A 24,372-nucleotide genomic window follows, 5' to 3' on the forward strand; every position below is an offset into this window, starting at 1 on the left:
TGTCTGCCAGCTCTTAGTGGTTTTTGTGCACCCGAATTGGGCTAATGGTATTTACTTGCTGTCTTTCTTTGCCAATTACAAAGGAGGTATTTCAAAGTCTGAAATGCGTCAGTGTTTTTGGGCAGATCAGTCCTTTTCCAATAGCTCCACTGGTTAGACAGGCAGGGCCAAGTCTTCGTTCTTGAAAATTCCAGGAGTCAGTGCGAGATCGGAAACTCTGGGGTAGCTTCATTTCAGATGGTTTTACCGTCAACAACAACATGCATTTATATAGTGCCCTTTTCAACAGTATAACTTCACAGCCAGCGTTACTCAGCCGAGGGAGGCAACATGAGGATAGGTGACCGAAAGCTTGGGTGAGAGAAAGTAGGAGTTTTGAGGAGTGGCTCAAGGAAGCAGAGAGAGCCGGGGAGATTTTGGGAGGGGATTCCAGAGCTCGCGGGGGCCAGGTCGCTGAAGTACAGCCGCCAATGTTGGAGTGAAGGACTTGGGGGTTCCTCAAGAGGCTGGAATTGACGGGACTCTGATTTTAACATCCATACGACTTAAAAACAAAAACCTTTATCAGAAGCACGTCAGGTTAAAGTCACTACTGAAAACATTTATAATTCTGAATTCACCAAATGATCAAGAGATAGTCTTTTTGTTTTTAAATTTAGAATATCCAATTATTTTTTTCCAATTAAGGGGTAATTTAGCGTGGCCAATTCACCTCCCCGCACACCTTTTGGGTTGCGGGAGCGAAACCCACGCGAACACGGGGACAATGTGCAAACTCCACACGGACAGTGACCCAGAGCCGGGATCGAACCTGGGACCTCAGTACCGTGCTGCCCCAAGAGATAGTCTTTTGATGGCAGAGTGAACAGCAGTACACCTGCTTGGTCTGGCTTCAGCTCCAACACTGAAAACGAAACTAAAATACACCCTGCAGCAAACAGCCTAAAACGAAAGTAAAAAGCTGACAGACAGCTCAGCTCCACCCACTCTCTGACATCACTGCAGCAGTAAACACCCATTTCTTAAAGGTCCTCTCACTACAGATATTTATATACACACCCATTTATAAACACCCATTTCTTAAAGGTACTCTAGCATGACGGGGAGAAAGAAAAAGAACTAAATTTCAGCCCATATAGGTATCAGCGTGAGAGGTACAGAGAGTTTCTTCATGTGAAATGAGAAAAGAAGTGATGGTGGTGGGTGGTGGGCGGGGGTTGGTTGCTTGATTTGCAAATGGTTCATGAGAAAACCGCTACTATATATTGCGATCTTTTAACTTTCAAAAGGAAACTGGATAAATACTTGAAAACGAGCAATTGACAGAACAGGAGAATGGGACTAATGGGATAGGTCTTTCAAAGAGCCAGAATAGATATGATGGACCGAATGGCCTCCTGCTGTGTTTAAGACACCAGGAAATAGCAGACACCTTGTTGACAGTGCCTTGAGGAGTGGGTGTTTTAAATGCGGGTTTGACTCGGTTCCAGCTGAGGTTAATCCCCCAGTGGAGCACTCCTCCTCGGCAAACCTGCTTCACCAAGCGTTTGGATACTTGCCATTTGGAAATGAGGTTTCACAAATATTAGAAACTAATTTCCTTTCCGATTCAAAGACTTAAGTCGCAAGATAATACAGATGAGAGTGGCCATTCGGCCCATTCACTCCATAGGGTGATCCTCGCATCACAATATCTAACTGGGTTTTGATCAACTTGAGAATTTTACTTGCCCCATGAAGAAGACTTTCTACAAAGATTTGATTCATGTTTGTTGAAGAAGCTCTTTTATCTGTCCTAAATTCACTTTTAATCTTCTTGTATCTTGTATGGGGAACGAATGGTTTATCACTGGCTGCACGATAGCATGGTGGTTAGCACAATTGCTTCACAGCTCGAGGGTCCCAGATTCAATTCCCCGCTGGGTCACAATGTCTGTGCGGAGTCTGTACGTTCTCCCCGTGTGTACGTGGGTTTCCTCCGGGTGCTCCGGTTTCCTCCCACAGTCCAAAGATGTGCAGGTTAGGTGGATTGGTCAATCTAAAATTGCCCTTAGTGTTGGGTGGGGTAACTGGGTTATGGGGATAGGGTGGAGGTGTGGGATTGGGTAGGGTGCTCTTTCAAAGAGCCGGTGCTGACTCGATGGGCCGAATGTCCTCCTTCTGCACTGTAAATTCTCTGCTATTTGTTGAATGAAATGCTACCACCTAGCTCTACAAATGTATGGTTGGATTTTGCTCTGGGGTCCCAAGTACGTTCTTGCCTCCAAACTCACCATCCAGTTAAGGGCTCTGGATGCTGCCAGCCCAATTAGAATCTAGTGGCATGGTGTAATGACAACAATCGCACCCTCAATGTCAACAAAACTAAGGAGCTGATCATCGACTTCAGGAAGCGAAGTGTCATCCCGCCTCTATCTGTATCAATGGTGCCGAGGTGGAGATGGTTGACAGCTTCAAATCCCTAGGGATGCACATCACCAACAATCTGTCCTGGTCCACCCACGTCAACGCTACCACCAAGAAAGCACAACAGCTCCTATACTTCCTCAGGAAACTAAGGAAATTCGGCATGTCCACACTGAATCTTACCAGCTTTTACATATGCTCCATAGAAAGCATCCTTTCTGGCTGCATCACAGCCTGGTATGGCAACTGCTCAGCCCAAGGCCGTAACAAACTACAGAGAGTCGTGAACACAGCCCAGTCCATCACACGAACCTGCCTCCCATCCATTGACTCCATCTACACCTCCTACTGCCTTGGGGAAAATGGGCAGCATAATCAAAATACTCTCCACTTGCCTGGATGAGTGCAGCTCCAACAACACTCGAGAAGCTCGACACCATCCAGGCCAAAGCAGCCCCGCTTGTTTCCTACTCTGTCCATAAACATTCAAACCCTCCACCACCGGCGAGCAGTGGCAGCCGTGTGCACCATCTACAAGATGCAACGCAGAAACTCACCAGGGTTCCTTAGGCAGCACCTTCCAAACCCGTGACCACTACCATCTAGAAGGACGGGGGTAACGGATACCTGGGAACCCCACCACCTGGGGAATCCCCTCCAAGCCACTCACCACCCTGACTTGGAAATAAATCGGCCGTTCCTTCACTGTCTGTCTTCACATCCTGGACTTCCCTTCCTAACAGCACAGTGGGTGTACCTCCACCACGTGGACTGTGGGGGTTCAAGAAGGCAGCCCACCGCCGCCTTCCCAAGAGCAACTAGGAATGGGCATTAAATGCTGATCTAACCAGCGACACCATAAGCAAAGTTTGAAAAGTACTTGGGAACACCAAGTCATCCACTCTCCGAGCCGGTTCTGCTGTTTAATTAGATTATGGCTGACCCGTACCTTAACTGTATCTACCTACCTTTACTTTAAGACCCTTAACCAATAAAAAAATATCAGTTGTATTCTTAAAACAAAATGTGAGTTGACCCCAGCTGTTTTACTTGTGAGGGTGAGGAGAGGGAAAGGTTTGTGGGTTCCCACTCCCATTCCTGTGCAGAGAGTGTTTCTGGTTTCACGCTTAACTGACCTAATTCCAAATTTGTGATGCTGCGCCCCTTGTTATGGATACCCCAGGGAGGGGAAGCTTCTTATTGGAGCCTCATTATTAAACAACACTTGGATGCTAACAGAACTGATTCAACTAAACTTGACTTCATGATCTGTGTCTCAGTCAATCTTGTGGACAGAGTGGATCATGTATTAAATTTAGCAAGTGAATCATTCACGCATGGAGCTACTGTCAGCCAGCAGAATGGTGACCTATTGAAAATTCATTGCAGCCCAGTGTACTCCCTGTCCCCCTGTTCAAGTCACACTTGGAAGAAACGAGCGCAAAATCTGGCCGGCACTCTCCCAGTGCATTACCGAGGGAATGCCGCACTCCCAATGATGCCGTCTTTGGGATGAAGGGGTTACTGTCACTGCTTTAAGGATAAGCAGGGGAGTTCGCCCTCGTGTAAGGGCCAATGTTTATTCCTCAAACAATTTCACCAACGCAGCTTAATTGGTCGCCATCACGCTGCTGTTTGTGGGATCTTGCTGTGTGCAAATTGGCTCCTTCCTACATTGCAAAACTGACTGTACTTCAAAAGAACTTCATCAATCGATTGTGAAGTGCTTGTAGTTGGTGCACACAGTGGCCAGTATTTGTTGATAGTAGAGGGATTGAACGTTTGCCATCCTGAGGTTATGGAAGGGGCTATATAAATGCAAGTTCAATTTTTAAAATCGCCGCTTAGCGGTACATGTATTCTGAAGGACATATTAAGAGGAAATCTCTTTCCTCATTGTGCTGGTCACAAGACCCCGCCCTCCTAGAGTTCCTCAAGTGAGTTTCACCGATAATGGCAGAGGAATAGGTTGCTTCCCTACCTTCTTGCACTGAGAGAGGGAGGTGGAATAAGGCCCCCCCACTACCAGAGTCAATTTGTGCGCAGCAAAATTCCACAAACAGCAGTGTGATAATGACCAGGTAATCTGCACTGTGGCATTGACGGTGGCATTGATTGCAGGAAGCACTGTACACACCCCTGTCAGCATCAACGGGACCGAGGTGGAGATGGTTAACAGTTTCAAATTCCTAGGGGTGCACATCTCAAAATCTGTCCTGGTCCACCCACGTCGGCGCTACCACCAAGAAAGCACAACAGCGCCTATACTTCCTCAGGAAACTAAGGAAATTCGGCATGTCCACATTGACTCTTACCAACTTTTACAGATGCACCATAGAAAGCATCCTATCTGGCTGCATCACAGCCTGGTATGGCAACTGCTCAGCCCAGGACCGAGAGGACCCTGGCGCTGTGAAGCAACAGTGCTAACCACTGTGCTACCATGCCACCCATATAAATAAATAACCTTTATTGTCACAAGTTGGCCTTGGTTTAATCTGCCATCAGAAAGACGGCACTTTCAACAGTGCAGCCCTCTCGCAGTACTGACACTGGGAGCGCCAACCTGGATATCGTGCATTCTGATTCGGACAAGACTGCTACTAACTGAGCCATGGTAAATACTCAACCGAGTCATGACTGTAGCGATTGGGGATTACACGGAAACAGAAATTGCACTTGATCTTAATAAGCAAGTTCGATTTCTGGCCTCCCGGTTGAGAAATCAGACACAGCAGAGCTGGATCATGTTGAGGGAACGTCTTGATAGGGAGTCCTGCAGTCTTGAAATAGCGACTTGGACCTGAAGGGAGGGGAGGGGAGGGGAAGGCTGCAAAGTTCATGTGAGATTTTTGTTTATTGCCTCGTGGGCAGCAGCTGATGAACAGGTTTCCCAACGAGGATCCTCAACCTGTTGGTGCAGCTGCTCCGTGTATAGTTACACCCTGCCAGCACTACCGTCCCTCCCATATACTGCAATCAAATTCCCTTTTCCGAAGTTGGGGAGGTGAGTGGAGGAGGAGGGAGCCCTCGATCTGATTGAGGGACTTCGGCGCATCGCCATGTGATCATGTGACTGCAAACTCTGGTGTAAACAGCGGCAAAATGGTGCAGTAGGTTTCCAGAAACCGGTATTTTCACTCCCACAGACTGTTCTGATGATCTTAAACTTTTTTAAAAGTATGTGGGTCCTTTTAAAATGAACTCACAGGATGTGGGCATTATTTGCCCACCCGTAATTGGCCTTGCGAAGGCGGTGGTGAGCCATCCTCTCGAAATGCCGCAGTCCCATGTGGTGTAGGTACACCCACTGTGCTGTTAGGGAGGGAGTTCAGGGATTTTGACCCAGTGGCAATATTTGCAAGTCCGGATGGTGAGTGACTTGGAGGGGAACCTGCGGGCGGTGGTGTGTCCCATTCATCTGCTGCCTTCGCCCTTCTGGGTGGTAGGGGTCGTGGGTTTGGAAGATGCTGTCTAAGGAGCCTTGGTGAGTTGCTGCAGTGCATCCTGTAGGTGGTACACACGGCTGCCACTGTCCGTCGGTGGTTGAGGGAGTGCATGTTTTATATGGTGTACGAGGTGCTGATCAAGCGGGCTGCTTTGTCTGGGATGTTGCGGTGCCTTCTGGGTGTTTGACCGGCCCTCACCCAGGCAAGCGGTGATAGCGTGGAGCCTGGAGATGAGTCGCTCATCACCAAACTCCTGATTTGCTTTTGCAGCCACCCCAGGGAGCCTCCGGTCGTGGTGACTCCCCCCACCCCTCGATGTGATGGGGAATTTGACTACACTAATACTGCTGAATATCAAGGGGTGGGGGGTGCGAGTGTCAGCTGGGGCTCAGTGCATAGCATACTTGAGCTGGAAGGTCGTGGCTTCAAAAGCTACTCTGGACGTTGAGCACTCCTGGGCTAACTCACCCATTGGCAGTCACTGTGGGAGTGCTGCACTGTTGGAGGTGCTGGTTTACAGATGTGACATTGAGGCCCTCTTGAGGTGTTTGGAAGAGGTCCCATGGTTCCTTTTCAAAGAATGGCCGTTCTCACCGATATTTATTTACCTAGTCCAGGTTTTTCTGGTCATTATTACATTGCTGTTTGTGGGCTCCTCCTGTGCACAAATTGTAAAGTTTCCGACATTACAGCAGTGACTGAGTCCCTTATTGGCTGCATAGCGTTTTGCGATTCCCGAGGCCAGGAAAGGCACTGGATAAATGCAGCTCTGTCTTTTGCTCACCAGGATATAAACTGTTGACTGCACGTTGCTTCCCCGTGTTGCACAGAATCCTTTTGTGACCTTTATTTAACGCGTTTTATTGAAATCTTAACCCCACCCCAATTTTCCAGTTTATTAAAGCAGGTTAGCAGAAAGGGCAACGCATGCCCCGTGGAACTGACCGCGCATGAAGTAGCGCTGCTGTTAATCATTAAACCGATTGCCTTAACCAAAAGTTAAACAAAGTATTGGGCCTTGGGGAGCTGGAGTGCAAGCTGTTATGTGAAACTGCACTCCAGCTGCCAACTCTGGGTGGGCAGGTTCCAGGAGCATTCATCCCATGACCAGCTGCCCCTCCCCTACACGCCTACCACTGATCGCTTGACCCGCCCAGCAGCTTGGCGCAGCTCCTTGCCGGGCCAATTGCAAAGCAAACCGATCTTTCTTCACCAGATTGACAGTCGAAAATCGTCCAGTCAAATGACCTTTCCCCCTCATTACCAGTTCTTTTCATAACTGATATCCTTGTTCTTTATCTCTTGGGTTTTCCCCACAGCAGTGGCCTGGAGGTTAATCTTTAACTTCTGGAGACTGTGACCGAACAGATAATTAGGGGGTGGGGGGGGGGGGGGCCTTAATTTTATGCCCTCCCTCTTCATCACCGCCCTTCGATCACATGACTCACGGGTGGCAGAAGGGTCTGGTCACAATTTCAACATCAAGGTCATCATTTACGGGGCAGCACGGTAGCATTGTCGATAGCACAATTGCTTCACAGCTCCAGGGTCCCAGGTTCGATTCCGGCTTGGGTCACTGTCTATGCGGAGTCTGCACATCCTCCCCGTGTGTGCGTGGGTTTCCTCCGGGTGCTCCGGTTTCCTCCCACAGTCCAAAGATGTGCAGGTTAGGTGGATTGGCCAGGCTAAATTGCCCTTAGTGTCCAAAATTGCCCTTAGTGTTTGGTGGGGTTACTGGGTTATGGGGATAGGGTGGAGGTGTTGACCTTGGGTAGGGTGCTCTTTCCAAGAGCCGGTGCACACTTGATGGGCCGAATGGCCTTGTTCTGCACTGTAAATTCTATGATTACAAGTTCTTTCCAAACCATGAAATGAAATGAAAATGGCTTATTGTCACAAGTAGGCTTCAAATGAAGTTACCGTGAAAAGCCCCCAGCCTGTTCGGGGAGGCTGGTACGGGAATTGAACCGTGCTGCTGGCCTGCCTAGGTCTGCTTTAAAAGCCAGCAATTTAGCCCAGTGTGCTAAACCAGCCCACTGGACCACTGGCGCATCATAGAATCCCTACGGTGCAGAAGGAGGCCAGTCTGCCCATCGAGTCTCCACCGACATTGCGAAAGAGCGCCCCACCTAACCCGTACATCTTTGAACTGTGGGAGGGCGCTGGAGCACCCGGAAGTAACCCATGCAGACACGGGGAGAAAGTGCAAACTCCACACAGACAAGTCACCCACGGTTGCAAGTGAACCCGGGTCCCTGACGCAGTGTGGCAGCAGTGCTAACCACCATGCCTCCCTTTTCCTTCTGTTCCACATTCCCATACATTTCACTTCACTTTTTGCTTCATTGCAGGGCCGTAAGATGTATCATTCCAGGCGAGGATTGACAACTCTCTTGGGTTATGAATAGGATGGTGTCATATTGGCAAAATTATTGGCTTAGTGATCCAGGTGGCTGGCCTAATGCTGTGGAAACATGAGTTCAAATCCCATGATGGGACATGGGGGAATTATAAATTCAATTAATAAACCTCAACCAAAATGCCAATCTCATCAATAATGTTGAACACATTTGATTCTCGTAATTTAAAAAAAAAAGAAACACCAAATTTGCTCTTTGGGGAATGAAATCTGCCATCCTTGCCCAGCAACTCCCAGATACACAGTAATGTGGTCGACTCTTAGCTGCCTGCTGGGCCTGCCAAGATGCCAAACGTTACAGAAACGGTTAAGGTGCGGTTGGATCACCTGGACTGCAGTGGTTCAAGAAGGTGGCAAATTCTTCAACCAGTGCCACTGATCACATTGCTGTCATGAGGGGCTTGCTATGTGCAACTCAGGGCAGTATGGTAGCACAGTGGGTAGCATAGTTGCTTCACAGCGCCAGGGTCCCAGGTTCGATTCCGGCTTGGGTCACAGTCTGTGCGGAGTCTGCACGTTCTCCCCGTGTGTGCGTGGGTTTCCTCCGGGTGCTCCGGTTTCCTCCCACAGTCCAAAGATGTGCAAGCTAGGTGGATTAGCCATGATAAATTGCCCCTTAGTGTCCAAAAAAGATTGGGTGCGGTTACGGGGATTGGGTGGAAGTGTGGGCTTGGGTAGGGTGCTCTTTCCAAGGGCCGGTGCAGACTCGATGGGTCGAATGGCCTCCTTCGGCACTGTAAATTCTATGATGTTTGAGACCTACGTAGACCCGGGGAGAATGTGCAAACTCCACACGGAGAGTGACCCAGGGCTGGGATTGAACCCGGATCCTCGGCGCCCCGAGGCAGCAGCGCTGACCCACTGCGTCACCACGCCGCCCTTGGCTGGGAAAGACTGTTTTAAATGCAAGTCTCTCTTTTCTAAGGACATTGATGAACTTCATTACTCCTACATACAGTCCAAGGTCATCCCCTTCCCTTCAAAGCCTTCTCCTAAAACTATGGTGGGATTTTCCGCCTGTTCCAGCAGGCAGGGTCATCCAGTCCCACTGACGTCAAGCCCCCTCCACGCTGTGGCGCCCCAGCGGCGGAGGGTGCAAACAACAGGAAACTCCGTCGATAGCGGCAGATTCGGGCCGCCTCTACTGGTACAAAACATGCCATGGGGTGTGGGGTACGGATAATCCCGTCCTATGCCCCCCGTTTGGGTTTCAATCCCCTTTCCAGCCTTTTAGTCATCCCCCTTGTCGTGTATCAGAAATTGAATTGTGCTTTTTGTCCACCCGAGGCTACTGCACCATGTCTCAAGAAGCAATTTGGGATGGACAATTAATATTGGCCTTGCCAGGGACCATCCCTAGAATTTATTAGATAATGATTAAAATGGATCTCAATCACGTTTTAAGTGCCTTGTCCCTTACCCAACAAATACCCATTTTGAAATTCTCAAATATCCTAACCTCAAGAGCTTTGAAACTTTCAGAATTGTCCAAGAGTGTCATGAGGTGAGAAATGAATTCATCCCATCTCAATAGCTAGTGATCCTGAAGACAAGTGGAGTCTGTGGTTTGTTACGGTGTGCTAACACCCACTCTCTCGCCCACCAAAACTCTCTAAGCCTCCCTCCCCAGTGGACTCTTACCAGACAGGTTTGGAATACACCGCATCACTTTGCCTAACATGCAAATGAGTTGTGCAGTGCAGGGATAACTGTTAAATCGAGCCATGGCTCGATGGATGTCTAGTCCTCTTAGCTCTAGTCTTCGGCCCAGGTCGTACTCCAGAATATATAGTCTAGACTGAAGCTTCCAGTGTTGAAGAGCTGCCTTTCACATGAGACTTACCTCAGGTGGTATGACTTTGAAAGGGACCACATTAGTTCCCCCCAGTGTCCTGGCCAATATTTTTTTTCATAGAATTTACAGTGCAGAAGGAGGCCATTCGGTCCATCGAGTCTGCACCGGCTCTTGGAAAGAGCACTCTACCCAAGGTCAACACCTCCACCCTATCCCCATAACCCAGTAACCCCACACAGCACTAAGGGCGATTTTGGTCACTAAGGGTAATTTATCATGGCCAATCCACCTAACCTGCACATCTTTGGACTGTGGGAGAAAACCGGAGCGCCCGGAGGAAACCCACGCACACACGGGGAGAACGTGCAGACTCCGCACAGACAGTGACCCAAGCCGGGAATCGAACCTGGGACCCTGGAGCTGTGAAGCAATTGTGCTAACCACCATGCTACCGTGCTGCCCATTTGAATCAGTGCCACTGATCACATTGCTATTGTGAGGGCCTACTCTGAAACATTGCTGCCACATTTCCTAAATTAAAACAGGGACTACCCTTCAAGAAAATATTTCATTGGCTGTGAGGCATTCTGAAGTTGTGAAGGACATAAGAACTAGGAGCAGGAGTAGGCCATCTGGCCCCTCGAGCCTGCTCGACCATTCAATGAGATCATGGCTGATCTTTTGTGGACTCAGCTCCACTTTCCGGCCCGAACACCATAACCCTTTATTCTTCAAAAACCTATCTACCTTAGGGCAAGGAATTCCATAGATTCAAAAACCTTTGGGTGAAGAAGTTACTCCTAAACTCAGTCCTAAATCTACTTCTCCTTATTTTGAGCTATGCCCCCTAGTTCTGCTTTCACCCACTAGTGGAAACAACCTCCCCGCATCTATCCTATCTATTCCCTTTATAATTTTATAAGACCATCAGACATAGGAGCAGAATTAGGCCACTCGGCCCATTGAGTCTGCTCTGCCATTCAATCATGGCTGATATTTTCTCATCCGCAATCTCCTGCCTTCTCCCCATAACCCCAGATCCCCATAGACCATGTGCGGGATTCTCCAAGAATCGCCGCAACCGCGCCACGCCGCCTCGATGCCGGCACGCGATTCTCCGAGGAGCGGAGAATCGGCGCCACTTGCGCCGGCGCGTTTGGCGTGTCGTGGGCTGCTGGCCGGGCCGCCGATTCTCCGGCCTTGATGGGCCGAGCGGCTGTCTGGAAACGGCAGAGTCCCTGCTCGCAGCCGGCGGGAACTCTGCACGTAGGGTCAGGGGGGCGGCCTGTGGGGAGGGGGGGGGGAGGGGGCTTCTTCACCGGGGGCGGGGGGGGGCTCCGATGAGGTCTGGCCCGCGATCGGGGCCCACCGATCGGCGGGCCGGCTTCTGCAGCCCCGGCCCTATTTTATTACGCGGCCGGCCCCTGAACCCCCACGCCATGTTGCGTGGGGCCGGCACGTTGAGGAAGTCCCCCATGCATGCGCGGGTTGGCGCGGCGCCCAGTTGGCACCAGGAAGGGAGTCTGGAACGGCATGAACCGCTCCAGCGCCGTGCTGGCCAGAATTGGTAGTGCCCGCGCCCGGTTTGCGCCGTCGTGAAACACGCCGGCGTTCACGACGGTGCGGCACTCTGCCTCCATTTCAGAGAATCCTGCCCCATATGTTTCTCGAAGATTCCCCCCCCGCATCCTTCTAAATTCCAACGAGTACTGTCCCAGTCTACTCAACCTCTCCTCGTAATCCAACCCCTTCAGCTCTGGGATTAACCTAGTGAATCTCCTCTGCACACCCTCCAGCGTCAGTACGTCCTTTCTCAGGTAAGGAGACCAAAACTGAACACAATACTCCAGGTGTGGCCTCACTAACACCTTATACAATTGCAGCATAACATCCCTAGTCTTAAACTCCATCCCTCTAGCAATGAAGGACAAAACTCCATTCGCCTTCTTAATCACCTGCTGCACCTGTAAACCAACTTTTTGCGACTCATGCACTAGCACACCCAGGTCCCTCTGCACAGCGGCATGTTTTAATATTTTATCATTTAAATAATAATCCCTTTTGCTGTTATTCCTACCAAAATGGATAACCTCACATTTGTCAACATTGCATTCCATCTGTCAGACCCTAGCCCATTCACTTAAACTATCCAAATCCCTCTGCAAACTTCCAGTATCCTCTGCACTTTTTGCTTTACCACTCATCTTTGTGTCGTCTGCAAACTTGGACACTTGGTCCCCAACTCCAAATCATCTATGTAAATTGTGAACAATTGTGGGCCCAATACTGATCCCTGAGGGACACCACTAGCTACTGATTGCCAACCAGAGAAACACTATTTTAAATGCAAGTCTCTCTTTTCTAAGAACATTGATTAACATCGTGCTCAGAAAGTTGAGAAAGGTTTCAGCTTCACTCTTCCTCTGCATAATCCAGGACGTCCCCTCCCCTCAAGCTTTCTCATAAAACTATGTCTACAATTCTGGATTCAATCACTTCTCCAGCCTTTCAGTCATCAACACTTGTAGTGTATTGAAAATTGCATTGTGCATTTTGTCCATTTGATGGATCAGCAGAGGAAGTCAGTTGGAAGGGAATAATGAAGTAGCCATGTTTAACACTTCATGCAGTTCCAATTCTGAATATCTTTGGCTGAATATAAAACTGTGTTGTGTGTCCCAAGAATCTTTCTTCTTTCTGTTTTAGTGATGTTGATTGAGGGATTAGTACAGGCCAGGACACCGGTTAGAGCTCCCCTGCCCTTTTTCAAGATAGTGCCATGGAACCTTTAACATTCAGAGCAGTGTCTCTGTTAACATCTCATCCAAGAGGCAGTATATTTGACAGTGTAGCGCTACAGTACTGCTCTGGAACTGTCAGCCTGGGTCACATGCTAGCGTCCTCGGACCGGGTCTTAAACCCCCAACTTTCTAACCCAGAGTCAACTGGCTCTCATTAACATGATAGCAAGGTTGGAAAAGAAAGGCTGAATTGGACTCCCCAAATGTTTAAATTTGCATTCCTAAATACAATAAGATATGTATCTTATAGAGTATTAGTGGTGTTTAGTAATGAGTAGTATTTAAAGTTAAACGGCTTTGGAAAATGAAGTTATCTTTTCATATTGGAGGTACTTTTTTTAAGGGGGGAGATATGAATATAGGAAAGTATTATATAGATTGTAGTATATGCATCTGTTGCAGTATTTTTTTAAATCCTGGTTTAACATACATTCAGGCTCTGTGGCTTCAAAAGGGGCAATTAAGGTGTTGTAAAAGTGAGATCTTCATTTATTCCAACCATCTATGTGTTTACAATGAGAGGTTTAATGGACTGTTAATAATAGAAAGAAGATTCCCTGGCGAGTAGATCATTTGAGATGTGTTTAGACTTGGGTAAGCAGGTCAGGGGGTCTGAGTGGGATAAAGGTGATGTAATTAATGGGAGAAGTCAGGTTTGTAGAAGGCTGGTTGACTTTTAGTTTTGCTAGGAGCTTTAAGCTGAGCAGGAGCTTTTGCCAAAGGATGTCTGGTTCAGCGGTCGTCTCCCAAAGACAAGAAGACTTGCAGCTGGAGTCTAAAAGGATTTCTCCCTCCAAGCAGTCCTTCCAAGAAATCTATGCCCAGGGGATAGCAAGTATTTGCTAACTTTATTCATAAGTAGCCTTTGACCAGTGATAGAATTTGCTTAATTGGAGGTAGGAAAGATATAAGTTAGAAATTAAGGTGTTTCATTTTATTGTTAAGAATTGTTTAACTAAGCTATTTTGGTGATGTTAATGTAGTTTAATCATGTGTTAAGAATAAAGTTTATTTTCATACCAAGGACACCTATTGGAAGTGGAATCACCCCTGAAGCGAACTATGCTTTCCTTACAGTTTTAATAGGACAAGATCTTTACATAGCCAATTTGTGAACAGGAAGGTCCTACACAAGATTTAAAACCATTTAATTTGTGGTGCTGGTACAGTTGGATCATGAGAAATAGGAACAACAGGAGGCCATTCAGCCCATCGAGTCTGCTCCATTTAATAAGATCATGGCTGATCTAGTTGAGATAATGTTCCACCAGAACTATAGGAAAATTCCGCTGTTCTTCAAATGGCGTCACTAGATCTTTTAGGTCCACTTGGACTGGTTGGGTCGGATATCATGTTTTAGCAAAGGGACAGTAAGTAGCTTTAGAAATGCAGCAGGCCCTTAGGAATGCGCTGAAGTGTCAGCCTGGACTATATATCTTGCATTGATTTAGCACCTTTTTCCAATGAAGTAAGAGCTCCGAACACCCACCAAAGGTACAAACTGACACCGAGGCAAAGAAAGAATATTAGGGCAGGTGGCTAAATGTTTGTTCAGGGTCTAAGTAGAGTCTTGAAAGGGTTGGAGTGGGAATGTGCAAGAGCCAGAATCGGAGGAACGCCGAGACCTCTTGAGGTCTGCAAGACGTTAGAGACGGGTAGGAGATGAGAGGGATATGAATTCAATGAAGAGACATTTAAAATCAGGGGAACTGCATAGCTGAACCTATGACCCGTTGACCATTTCTGTAGAAATGACAGCAGAAGTTGGAAAGACAGTGTTTTTTCTCAATATAAGTGCACTGTGTATAACTGGCTATCAAGCAGAGTATTTTTAACTTAGTTGAGTTGCATCATGTTTCCATTGCTTTCAAATTTTGTTTTTTCTCAAGGCCTATGCGTTTAGCTCCAAATAGTACATTGAAAGATGTTTAAAACTGTTCAGAGCTTGGATGGACACCTCATCCATAAAGTATTCATGACCTTTTCTCCCATAAGTGGAGGCATTTATTGATTCGTCCCGATGGGATCGGGCTGTGCCCTGTCCCTCCGGCAGCATCAGTTGTTGTGGGAGGCCAGAGGTCAGCACGGAAAAGGGAGGAGTTAGGATTAGTTGTAATTTAAGTCCAAAGATGTGCAGGTTAGGTGGACTGGCCGTGCTAAGTTGCCCCTTAGTGTCCAAAGGTTAGGTGGGGTTACGGGGATAGGGTGGGGGGAGTGGGCCTGGGTAGGGTGCTCTCTCAGAGGGTCGGTGCAGACTCAATGGGCCGAATGGCTTCCTTCTGCACTGTAGGGATTCTACAATTCTCTAAGGAAAATAGAGAGATTAAGTGGCAGTGGGTGGTAGTAGTCTATCATTCCTTTTTAAAAATTTAATTAACCCAGACTGACCTATATAGGACAACAATCTCGCACCAACATGTTTTATTTCCCTTTTTTAATAAATTTATAGTCAATTCTTTATTTGCCAATTAAGGGGCAATTTAGTGTGGCCAACTAGGGAAGGGGCGGTACTGGACCTGGTATTGGGGAATGAGCCCGGCCAGGTGGTAGATGTTTCAGTAGGGGAGCATTTCGGTAACAGTGACCACAATTCAGTAAGTTTTAAAGTACTGGTGGACAAGGATAAGAGTGGTCCGAGGATGAATGTGCTAAATTGGGGGAAGGCTAATTATGACAATATTAGGTGGGAACTGAAGAACATAGATTGGGGGCGGATGTTTGAGGGCAAATCAACATCTGACATGTGGGAGGCTTTCAAGTGTCAGTTGAAGGGAATACAGGACAGGCATGTTCCTGTGAGGAAGAAAGATAAATACGGCAATTTTCGGGAACCTTGGATGACGAGTGATATTGTAGGCCTCGTCAAAAAGAAAAAGGAGGCATTTGTCAGGGCTAAAAGGCTGGGAACAGACGAAGCCTGTGTGGCATATAAGGAAAGTAGGAAGGAACTTAAGCAAGGAGTCAGGAGGGCTAGAAGGGGTCATGAAAAGTCATTGGCAAATAGGGTTAAGGAAAATCCCAAGGCTTTTTACACGTACATAAAAAGCAAGAGGGTAGCCAGGGAAAGGGTTGGCCCACTGAAGGATAGGCAAGGGAATCTATGTGTGGAGCCAGAGGAAATGGGCGAGGTACTAAATGAATACTTTGCATCAGTATTCACCAAAGAGAAGGAATTGGTAGATGTTGAGTCTGGAGAAGGGGGTGTAGATAGCCTGGGTCACATTGTGATCCAAAAAGACGAGGTGTTGGGTGTCTTAAAAAATATTAAGGTAGATAAGTCCCCAGGGCCTGATGGGATCTACCCCAGAATACTGAAGGAGGCTGGAGAGGAAATTGCTGAGGCCTTGACAGAAATCTTTGGATCCTCGCTGTCTTCAGGGGATGTCCCGGAGGACTGGAGAATAGCCAATGTTGTTCCTCTGTTTAAGAAGGGTAGCAAGGATAATCCCGGGAACTACAGGCCGGTGAGCCTTACTTCAGTGGTAGGGAAATTACTGGAGAGAATTCTTCGAGACAGGATCTACTCCCATTTGGAAGCAAATGGACGTATTAGTGAGAGGCAGCACGGTTTTGTGAAGGGGAGGTCGTGTCTCACTAACTTGATAGAGTTTTTCGAGGAGGTCACTAAGATGATTGATGCAGGTAGGGCAGTGGATGTTGTCTACATGGACTTCAGTAAGGCCTTTGACAAGGTCCCTCATGGTAGACTAGTACAAAAGGTGAAGTCACACGGGATCAGGGGTGAGCTGGCAAGGTGGATTCAGAACTGGCTAGGCCATAGAAGGCAGAGGGTAGCAATGGAGGGATGCTTTTCTAATTGGAGGGCTGTGACCAGTGGTGTTCCACAGGGATCAGTGCTGGGACCTTTGCTGTTTGTAGTATATATAAATGATTTGGAGGAAAATGTAACTGGTCTGATTAGTAAGTTTGCAGACGACACAAAGGTTGGTGGAATTGCGGATAGCGATGAGGACTGTCTGAGGATACAGCAGGATTTAGATTGTCTGGAGACTTGGGCGGAGAGATGGCAGATGGAGTTTAATCCGGACAAATGTGAGGTAATGCATTTTGGAAGGGCTAATGCAGGTAGGGAATATACAGTAAATGGTAGAACCCTCAAGAGTATTGAAAGTCAAAGAGATCTAGGAGTACAGGTCCACAGGTCATTGAAAGGGGCAACACAGGTGGAGAAGGTAGTCAAGAAGGCATACGGCATGCTTGCCTTCATTGGACGGGGCATTGAGTATAAGAATTGGCAAGTCATGTTGCAGCTGTATAGAACCTTAGTTAGGCCACACTTGGAGTATAGTGTTCAATTCTGGTCGCCACACTACCAGAAGGATGTGGAGGCTTTAGAGAGGGTGCAGAAGAGATTTACCAGAATGTTGCCTGGTATGGAGGGCATAAGCTATGAGGAGCGATTGAATAAACTCGGTTTGTTCTCTCTGGAACGAAGGAGGTTGAGGGGCGACCTGATAGAGGTCTACAAAATTATGAGGGGCATAGACAGAGTGGATAGTCAGAGGCTTTTCCCCAGGGTAGAGGGGTCAATTACTAGGGGGCATAGGTTTAAGGTGAGAGGGGCAAGGTTTAGAGTAGATGTACGAGGCAAGTTTTTTACGCAGAGGGTAGTGGGTGCCTGGAACTCGCTACCGGAGGAGGTAGTGGAAGCAGGGACGATAGGGACATTTAAGGGGCATCTTGACAAATATATGAATAGGATGGGAATAGAAGGATACGGACCCAGGAAGTGTAGAAGATTGTAGTTTAGTCGGGCAGTATGGTCGGCGCGGGCTTGGAGGGCCGAAGGGCCTGTTCCTGTGCTGTACATTTCTTTGTTCTTTGTTTGTAATCCACTTACCCTGCACATCTTTGGGTTGTGGGGGCAAAACCCACACAGACATGGGCAGAATGTGCAAACTCCACATGGACAGTGACCCGGGGCCGGGATCGAACCCGGGTCCTCAGCGCTGCGAGGCCCTAGTAATTCAAAAAATGTTTTGACATGACTTTGGGGGCAATATTGTTCTTGCTACCCCGTATTGTGATTTGTAACTGAGGCATTGTGTTTCTTTGTTCTACAGCGCGAGTGTATCTCCATCCATGTTGGCCAAGCCGGTGTCCAGATGGGCAATGCCTGCTGGGAGCTGTACTGCCTGGAACATGACATCCAGCCTGATGGGCAGATGACAGAGGAGAAGGCGAGAGAGGAGAAGTCCCGTACAAAGGATGACTCCAATACTACGTTCTTCAGCCATACGGCATTTAACAAATATGTACCCCGGGCTGTGTTTGTGGATCTGGAACCCACTGTCATTGGTTTGTATATGGTGGCTGATTTTGAGTTTTGTTGATCCTTGTGTTTCCTTTCTGGATGTCCAAACTGCATCTTGATCTATGTCGCTATCGTGCTTGAACCATTCATTTAGGAGTGATATGTATATATGTAGACAAGTAAAGGGTTAATTATTACATCTCAGTGTAACACAACCACGAGAACATACAGTGCAGATGGAGGCTATTCGGCCCATCGAGTCTGCACCGACCCACTTAAGCCCTCACTTCCACCCGATCCCCGTAACCCAATAACCCCTCCTAACATTTTTTGGTCACCAAGGGCAATTTATCATGGCCAATCCACCTAACCTGCACGTCTTTGGACTGTGGGAGGAAACCGGAGCACCCGGAGGAAACCCACGCACACACGGGGAGAACGTGCAAACTCCGCACAGACAGTGACCCAAGCCGGGAATCGAACCTGGGACCCTGGCGCTGTGAAGGCACAGTGCTATCCACTTGTGCTACCGTTGTTGCTAACTTTGCCTTAGTTCAATTGCTCTGTTTTATCACCTTTGCTCTCGAGTCGGCAGGTATCTTTATGATTCCGCCACGAGGTTCAAGTCCGAGTAATGATCAATAACCCAATACACCGATTAGTAAGATTTAAATCAAAGCACATTTATTAGACACAGTAATTACTACTCATGCACAAATTCTACGTCTAAGCTACTTCTCCAACTAACAGGCCTATACTTAACTTTGGACTGGCCCACCAGGTCAGGGGAACAAATGGCCTTTTGTTCGGGTTCTGAGCCTGCGGGATTCGAAGTTGGTACGGATTGGTAGCTAGGAGCGCCTCTCTCGTAGCGAGCGTTGAGTTAAGACTTATGGGTTTCGGTGATCACTGGAGTCACTGCACCGGTCACGGTCAATGTTGGTTCGTGTTGCTGGGTGACATGGGCAGGAATCAGAGAGTGATTTGAACTTGGGACTCAACTCTTATAGTCCCCAGGGGCTTCCCGCCTTTCGGGGCGGACCCTGTACCTGGTCCCAAGTGATTGGACTTTGTCCCAATCGCTTGGTTCGATTTTCTCCAATACTGGAGCGGTTCCCTGATCGATGGGCGGTCTTGAGGTGCTCGTTCACCTCCTTTGTGTTGGCTCCTGCTGGCGCCGAGGAGTCTGGCTTTGCTTTGTGTGTCCAAAATGTTACTTATTGTTCCCGGGGATTGCTCATCAGTATGCAGATGGCTGGTACTTTGTTATGCTGATGGCCGCTGGTATCGATGTTGTCTGGCCTTTCCAGAGGTAAATACACAGCAAACCTGCAGCTGCTGATTTTTGTCTTGTTGGCTGACTTTCCCATCAGCCTTTGCTGTTCGCCATTTTGAATCGGGAGTTGGCCAATTTAGGTGGCTACAACCCCTCCTTGTGATCCTAACGCGAAGCGTGAAGGATCACATAACTATGTTGCTTTCCATTCCCTGACCTGGGGGGGCACTTCTTTCATGGCCTCTACACTGACCATAACTAGGCAAAAAAATGTTAACTGACAATTCTAAGGGGAGCTATGTCAAACAGGGACATGCATTACAAAACAATAAACTGGGAACCTCTAACTATTCTTAATACACTACACTCACTTAAACATTTCATTATTCTAACTTCCTCAACCATAGAACAAAATCATAGCTGTTTATACATCAGTCTTCCTGGCTTGGCAGTCAAGCTCAGGATCGTACAATTTGCTCATGAATATTCTGAACATTTCTTTATTTACAATAAAACGCAAGTGAATGCTCTTTATTATAGATCGCGGGGGTCGGGGGTCTGGTCGTATCCGAAAATAGGGGATCTGATCCTATATACCGGGGTGCGAGCGCGGTAGGCTCTCCTCCATTTCCGTAGACGCATAGTCTGCACGATGCAGCAGAGTATCGCCAATACCAGTAAGGTTTCTATTACATAGGACGGAGAGTACCAGGTTATAAAGCTGGCACACCAAGATGGTGCGGTGTTGCTGGTGACTGGGCTCTGGGTACTGTGGGGAAGTGAAACATTAACGGCTGGGGGGCTTGAGGTCATGGGGTTTGCGTTCACTCGCAACCAAATGTCCATAAAGATAAGCCATCCGGAGGATGTCCTCATGGTTCTTCTTCTTTTCTTCTCTTCTCCGGTCCTGGAGCTTCTGGAGTTCTGTGGAAACAAGCATAGTGTCTGTAACTATCTTGGTTTAACATCTTGTACGATAGTCTGTCTGTCCTTTAGTGCCAATTACTTCCTTTATAATTGGTCACTATGTGTGACTCCCTCATTTTTTTTCAAAAACCGAATTTTAGGACAAGACACACTTCCAAATAATGAACCCGTGCGAGCCGTCTCGCAGACCATGCGGTTTACCATCCAAATGTTTCAGGATGTAAATAGCATGTGGTTGGCAACCTAAGGGTTACCCGAAAGAAAACACAACTTTTTGAACTAAAATGTCCAAAATGAGGTGCGTATGGGCCGCGACGGGTAAGGGTTGGATGGAGTCCCCGGGTAGGGATGGCTACCAATGCCGTGTCTCCCCTACCCGAGCGTAGCTGACCAGAGGGGGGGTTCCCAGGCAGGGCGGGTCCCAAGCCGTTTCTCCACTGCCTGAGCAACCGACAAGAACGGGCAAGAAATGTAGTCAACGTGGTGGGGCTGCCGTAGTGGTTCTTTCCTTCGAACCAGAAGGGCAGTTATGAACGGGCGTCTGGTACCTTAAAAGGTCTGCAGACAAGCAAGTTCCGCTGAACTAGTGTCTGGCAACAGTGAGTCTCTGTGGGCAAGTTCACAGAGGTTTCTGCTGAAAAGGCGTGGGGTCGTAAAAAAACATTTTTGTCTGACAAACAACATTTAACAAAACGCTACAAACAACATAAAACATGCTGCAGGTTCCATCAGAAAGGACACCACTTCTCCCAAGCGGTTCCTTTAAAACATCACCTGGACACCTCAGTTCTCAGTTGCGAACAGGGTCGCAAAGGGGTTCTCGGTTTGGGAGTCAGACCCAAGGTCGTCCTCTTCTCCCGGGTGCCAAACTCTTGAGTGTATCGGGGCTGAAAGGGCTGCATGGTGTGAGGTGGGGTTGCTCTTGTCGTTGTGGACGAGTCAGAACGAGTTATCTCGGTGTCAATAGTTGGTGTCTAGCTGTGTGGGGACAGAATCGGGGTCGTCATGGTAGTTCGGTGGTCGGTGGTGGGGTTTATTTAGGAAAGTGATCATGAAGGGATCACTCGGATCGTAGTCGGAATCGCTGGGTGTGGGTCCTTTTGCATGGGGATAGTAGGGAGGCGTGCTGTGGCTATCGTCCGAGTCACAGTTGCTGTCTCTGCTGCTGCAGTCTGTGGGCGTTCCGGGGCGGAGTGTATATTTCGGGGGTGGAGTCGAGGTCGAGTCCGTGGCTGGGCTGGATGTGTTGGGGGATGGTAGGGTTACGTTGGCTGTGGGCGGGGCGTGGTGTGCTGCGTCGAGCATGACGTGGTTAGACTGTGTTCCATATGCCTTCAGCTGGTTGATATGGAACCACGCAGTCTTACCGTTGGGATACTTTATTTTATATACGGAAGGGCTTACTTTGTCCGCAATGGAGTACGGACCCGAGTATTTTGCTGACAGGAATGTGCTGGGGGGTTATATACGGAGAGCATCACTTGATGTCCTATACTATACTCAGTCGCATGCACTGTCTTGTCGAAACAAGCCTTGCTCTGCTTCTTCCTTGTGCCCAATTTTACCGTGGCTGCTAGCTGAGCCGTTTTAACATTTTCAACTATTTGCTGTACTGCTTTCTCGTGTGTGAGGACCGTCACTTCGGGGCTGGTCAAGTCCAAACCTAATAAAAATTCTGTGCCTTTCGTGGGGCGTCCGGTCATGAGAGTGTGTGGGGTGTAACCTGTGGAAGTAGAAATTGTGTTACGCAAAAACATCAGCGCAAAAGGGAGGACTGAGTCCCAAGTGGTGTTGTTCTGCTGGACCATTTTTCTGAGGGTGGATTTTAGGGTCCGATTCATGCGCTCCACGATACCACTCGACTGTGGGTGGTATGCCATGTGGAATTTTTGGGTGATGCCAAATATCGTGAGGACGTTCTGCATGACACGTCCCGTAAAATGGGAGCCTTGGTCTGATTCAATGCTGCGGGGGTGTCCCCACCTTGTAAAGATGTGGTGGGTCAAAATCTTGGCTGTGGTTTTTGCCATGTTTGTGCGGGCTGGGAATGCTTCCACCCATTTTGTAAATGTGTCAATTACCACGAGTACATATTTATAGCCATTCCTGCAAGGGGGCAATGGTCCTATAAAATCAATCTGGAGGTTAGTCCAGGGGCCATTAACGGGTCGGGTGTGGTTGAGTTGAGCCTTTTTGGCATATCTGTCCGGATTATTCTGGGCACATATAAGACAATTCTCGATGTAGTGATTTACATCATCCTTTAAATTCGGCCACCAACAAAGCTGCTTGAGATGGGCTGTAGTGGGATCGATTCCCTGATGTCCATGACCATCATGGAATAAACAAATCAGTTGATTCCTGTCCAGGAACCACATAAAGGGTGTCTTTTAACACCACACCGTCATGTGTGGTCAGTGCATTTTTAAAATCTCTCATAGGGTGCTGGATATTGTCCTTTTACAATCTCCCTGAGATTGCTGTCCTGCTTCTGGGCCTCCACTAGATCCTCGATCTTTGTCTGTGAGACCTGAACTGCATTCACTGGTGCGCTTTCGGGGGGCGTCCAAAAATATCCATGCCTGGAACCTGCTTTAGCCAGTGCGTCGGCTTTTACATTTCCAGGGGGGGAGGAACGATGGTGACTGCGAACTTTGATTATCCCAAAAGTCCTGTTCTGTGCTCTCTCTAAAATATGACGGAGCAATGGGGCTGAGGGGAGGGGTTTCCCGTCTGCGGAAACAAATCCTCTTGCTTTCCACAGGGGCAGGAATTCCGTAAGGCTGTTGCAGACATAGAGGCTGTCCGAGTATATGTCTGCTGGGCTGGGGAAGGAATCTGGGTGGTCCACTATATACGCGATGGCCGCGAGCTCTGCTGGGTGCGCGCCTAAGTGGCCTGGAAGTTTTAACGATATTTCCTCAAGGGCACGTCCCTGCGCGTCCTCGACAAAGATACCGCAACCTGTTATGCGCTTCCCATCCAAGACTGTGGAAGATCCATCCACATAGATCTTTATGGGCTCACACGTGTCTGTGTGCTGGGGGCTCTGGGTTGAACTACCTATCTTTCTGGGGGGGGGGTTTTAGCAATAAAGGGGCCTGTATTGTGGTGTGGAGAGATAATTTCACACTCATGGGGGGTTCCGGGGTACTGTAAGTGGTCGGCTAAAAAGGTGTGCGTCTTTGTCCATTTAACAGTGATGTCCCGTCCCTGCAAGAGAAGGGTCCATCTCGCTGCTCTAATCTGGCTTACTGTACCGTCCTTGAGTCGTCCGTCCAGTAAAAGTTGGGTGGGGGTGTGTTCGGTGAGAATTGTGATGGATTTCAGTCCGGTAATACATGAAAAATACTGCGAGCAGGTGCCTCTCACAGGCTGAAAATCCCTGCTCCACAGCATCTAAAATTCTGGAGGCATAAGCTATACGGGCCTTAACTGGTCGTGCCGTTCCTGGAGGAGCACGGCCGAAAGGGTGCGGTCTGTGGTCGCTACCTCTATGGCGTAAGGGGAAAGCGGGTCTGGAACTAGTAGTGCGGGGGTTGCTATGAGTGCCTGTTTTAAAGAGTCCCCAGCATCCGTATGCTGTGGAAACCATTCCCAGGGGGCTCCTTTCTTTAGGAGGTTTGAGAGGGGTGCTGCCTTGCTGGCAAAACCGTCAATGTGGTTTCAGCAGTAGCCAACCAGTCCTAAAAATGACCGGAGGGCTGAAACGTTTTGGGGAAGGGGCAATTTAGCAATCGAGCCAATCCTTTTATGCTCGATCTCGTGTTTACCATGTGTGATAATTGTTCCCAAATATATCACTTTATCTTCCAAAATCTGGGCCTTTTTGGGGTTGACTTTACAACCGATTGAGTGTAAGAGTTCCAGGAGTTCGGACAGAAGCTCAATGTGCTCTTCCTTGGTGTCTGTCTGCAGTAGTAGGTCGCCTACATACTGTACCAGACATTCGCGGCGAGAAAATTTGGCTCAACCATTTGCCAGCTGTCGGTGGAAAATGGAGGGGGAGTTGTGGAATCCTTGT

At 48.3% G+C, this 24,372-nt stretch overlaps 1 protein-coding gene across 1 annotated transcript in view; it reads left to right on the top strand.

Moving 5' to 3' along the window:
* Window positions 1–24,372, top strand: part of LOC140386694 (tubulin alpha-4A chain) — a 54,509-nt gene that overhangs the window by 19,794 nt on the left and 10,343 nt on the right. Inside the window, exon 2 of the mRNA XM_072469259.1 lies at window positions 17,955–18,189. Within this exon, the coding sequence (XP_072325360.1) occupies window positions 17,955–18,189 (235 nt within the window). The remainder of the gene's footprint in view (window positions 1–17,954; window positions 18,190–24,372) is intronic.

Source organism: Scyliorhinus torazame, chromosome 2, assembly GCF_047496885.1.
Source record: "Scyliorhinus torazame isolate Kashiwa2021f chromosome 2, sScyTor2.1, whole genome shotgun sequence".
Lineage (NCBI taxonomy): Eukaryota > Metazoa > Chordata > Chondrichthyes > Carcharhiniformes > Scyliorhinidae > Scyliorhinus > Scyliorhinus torazame.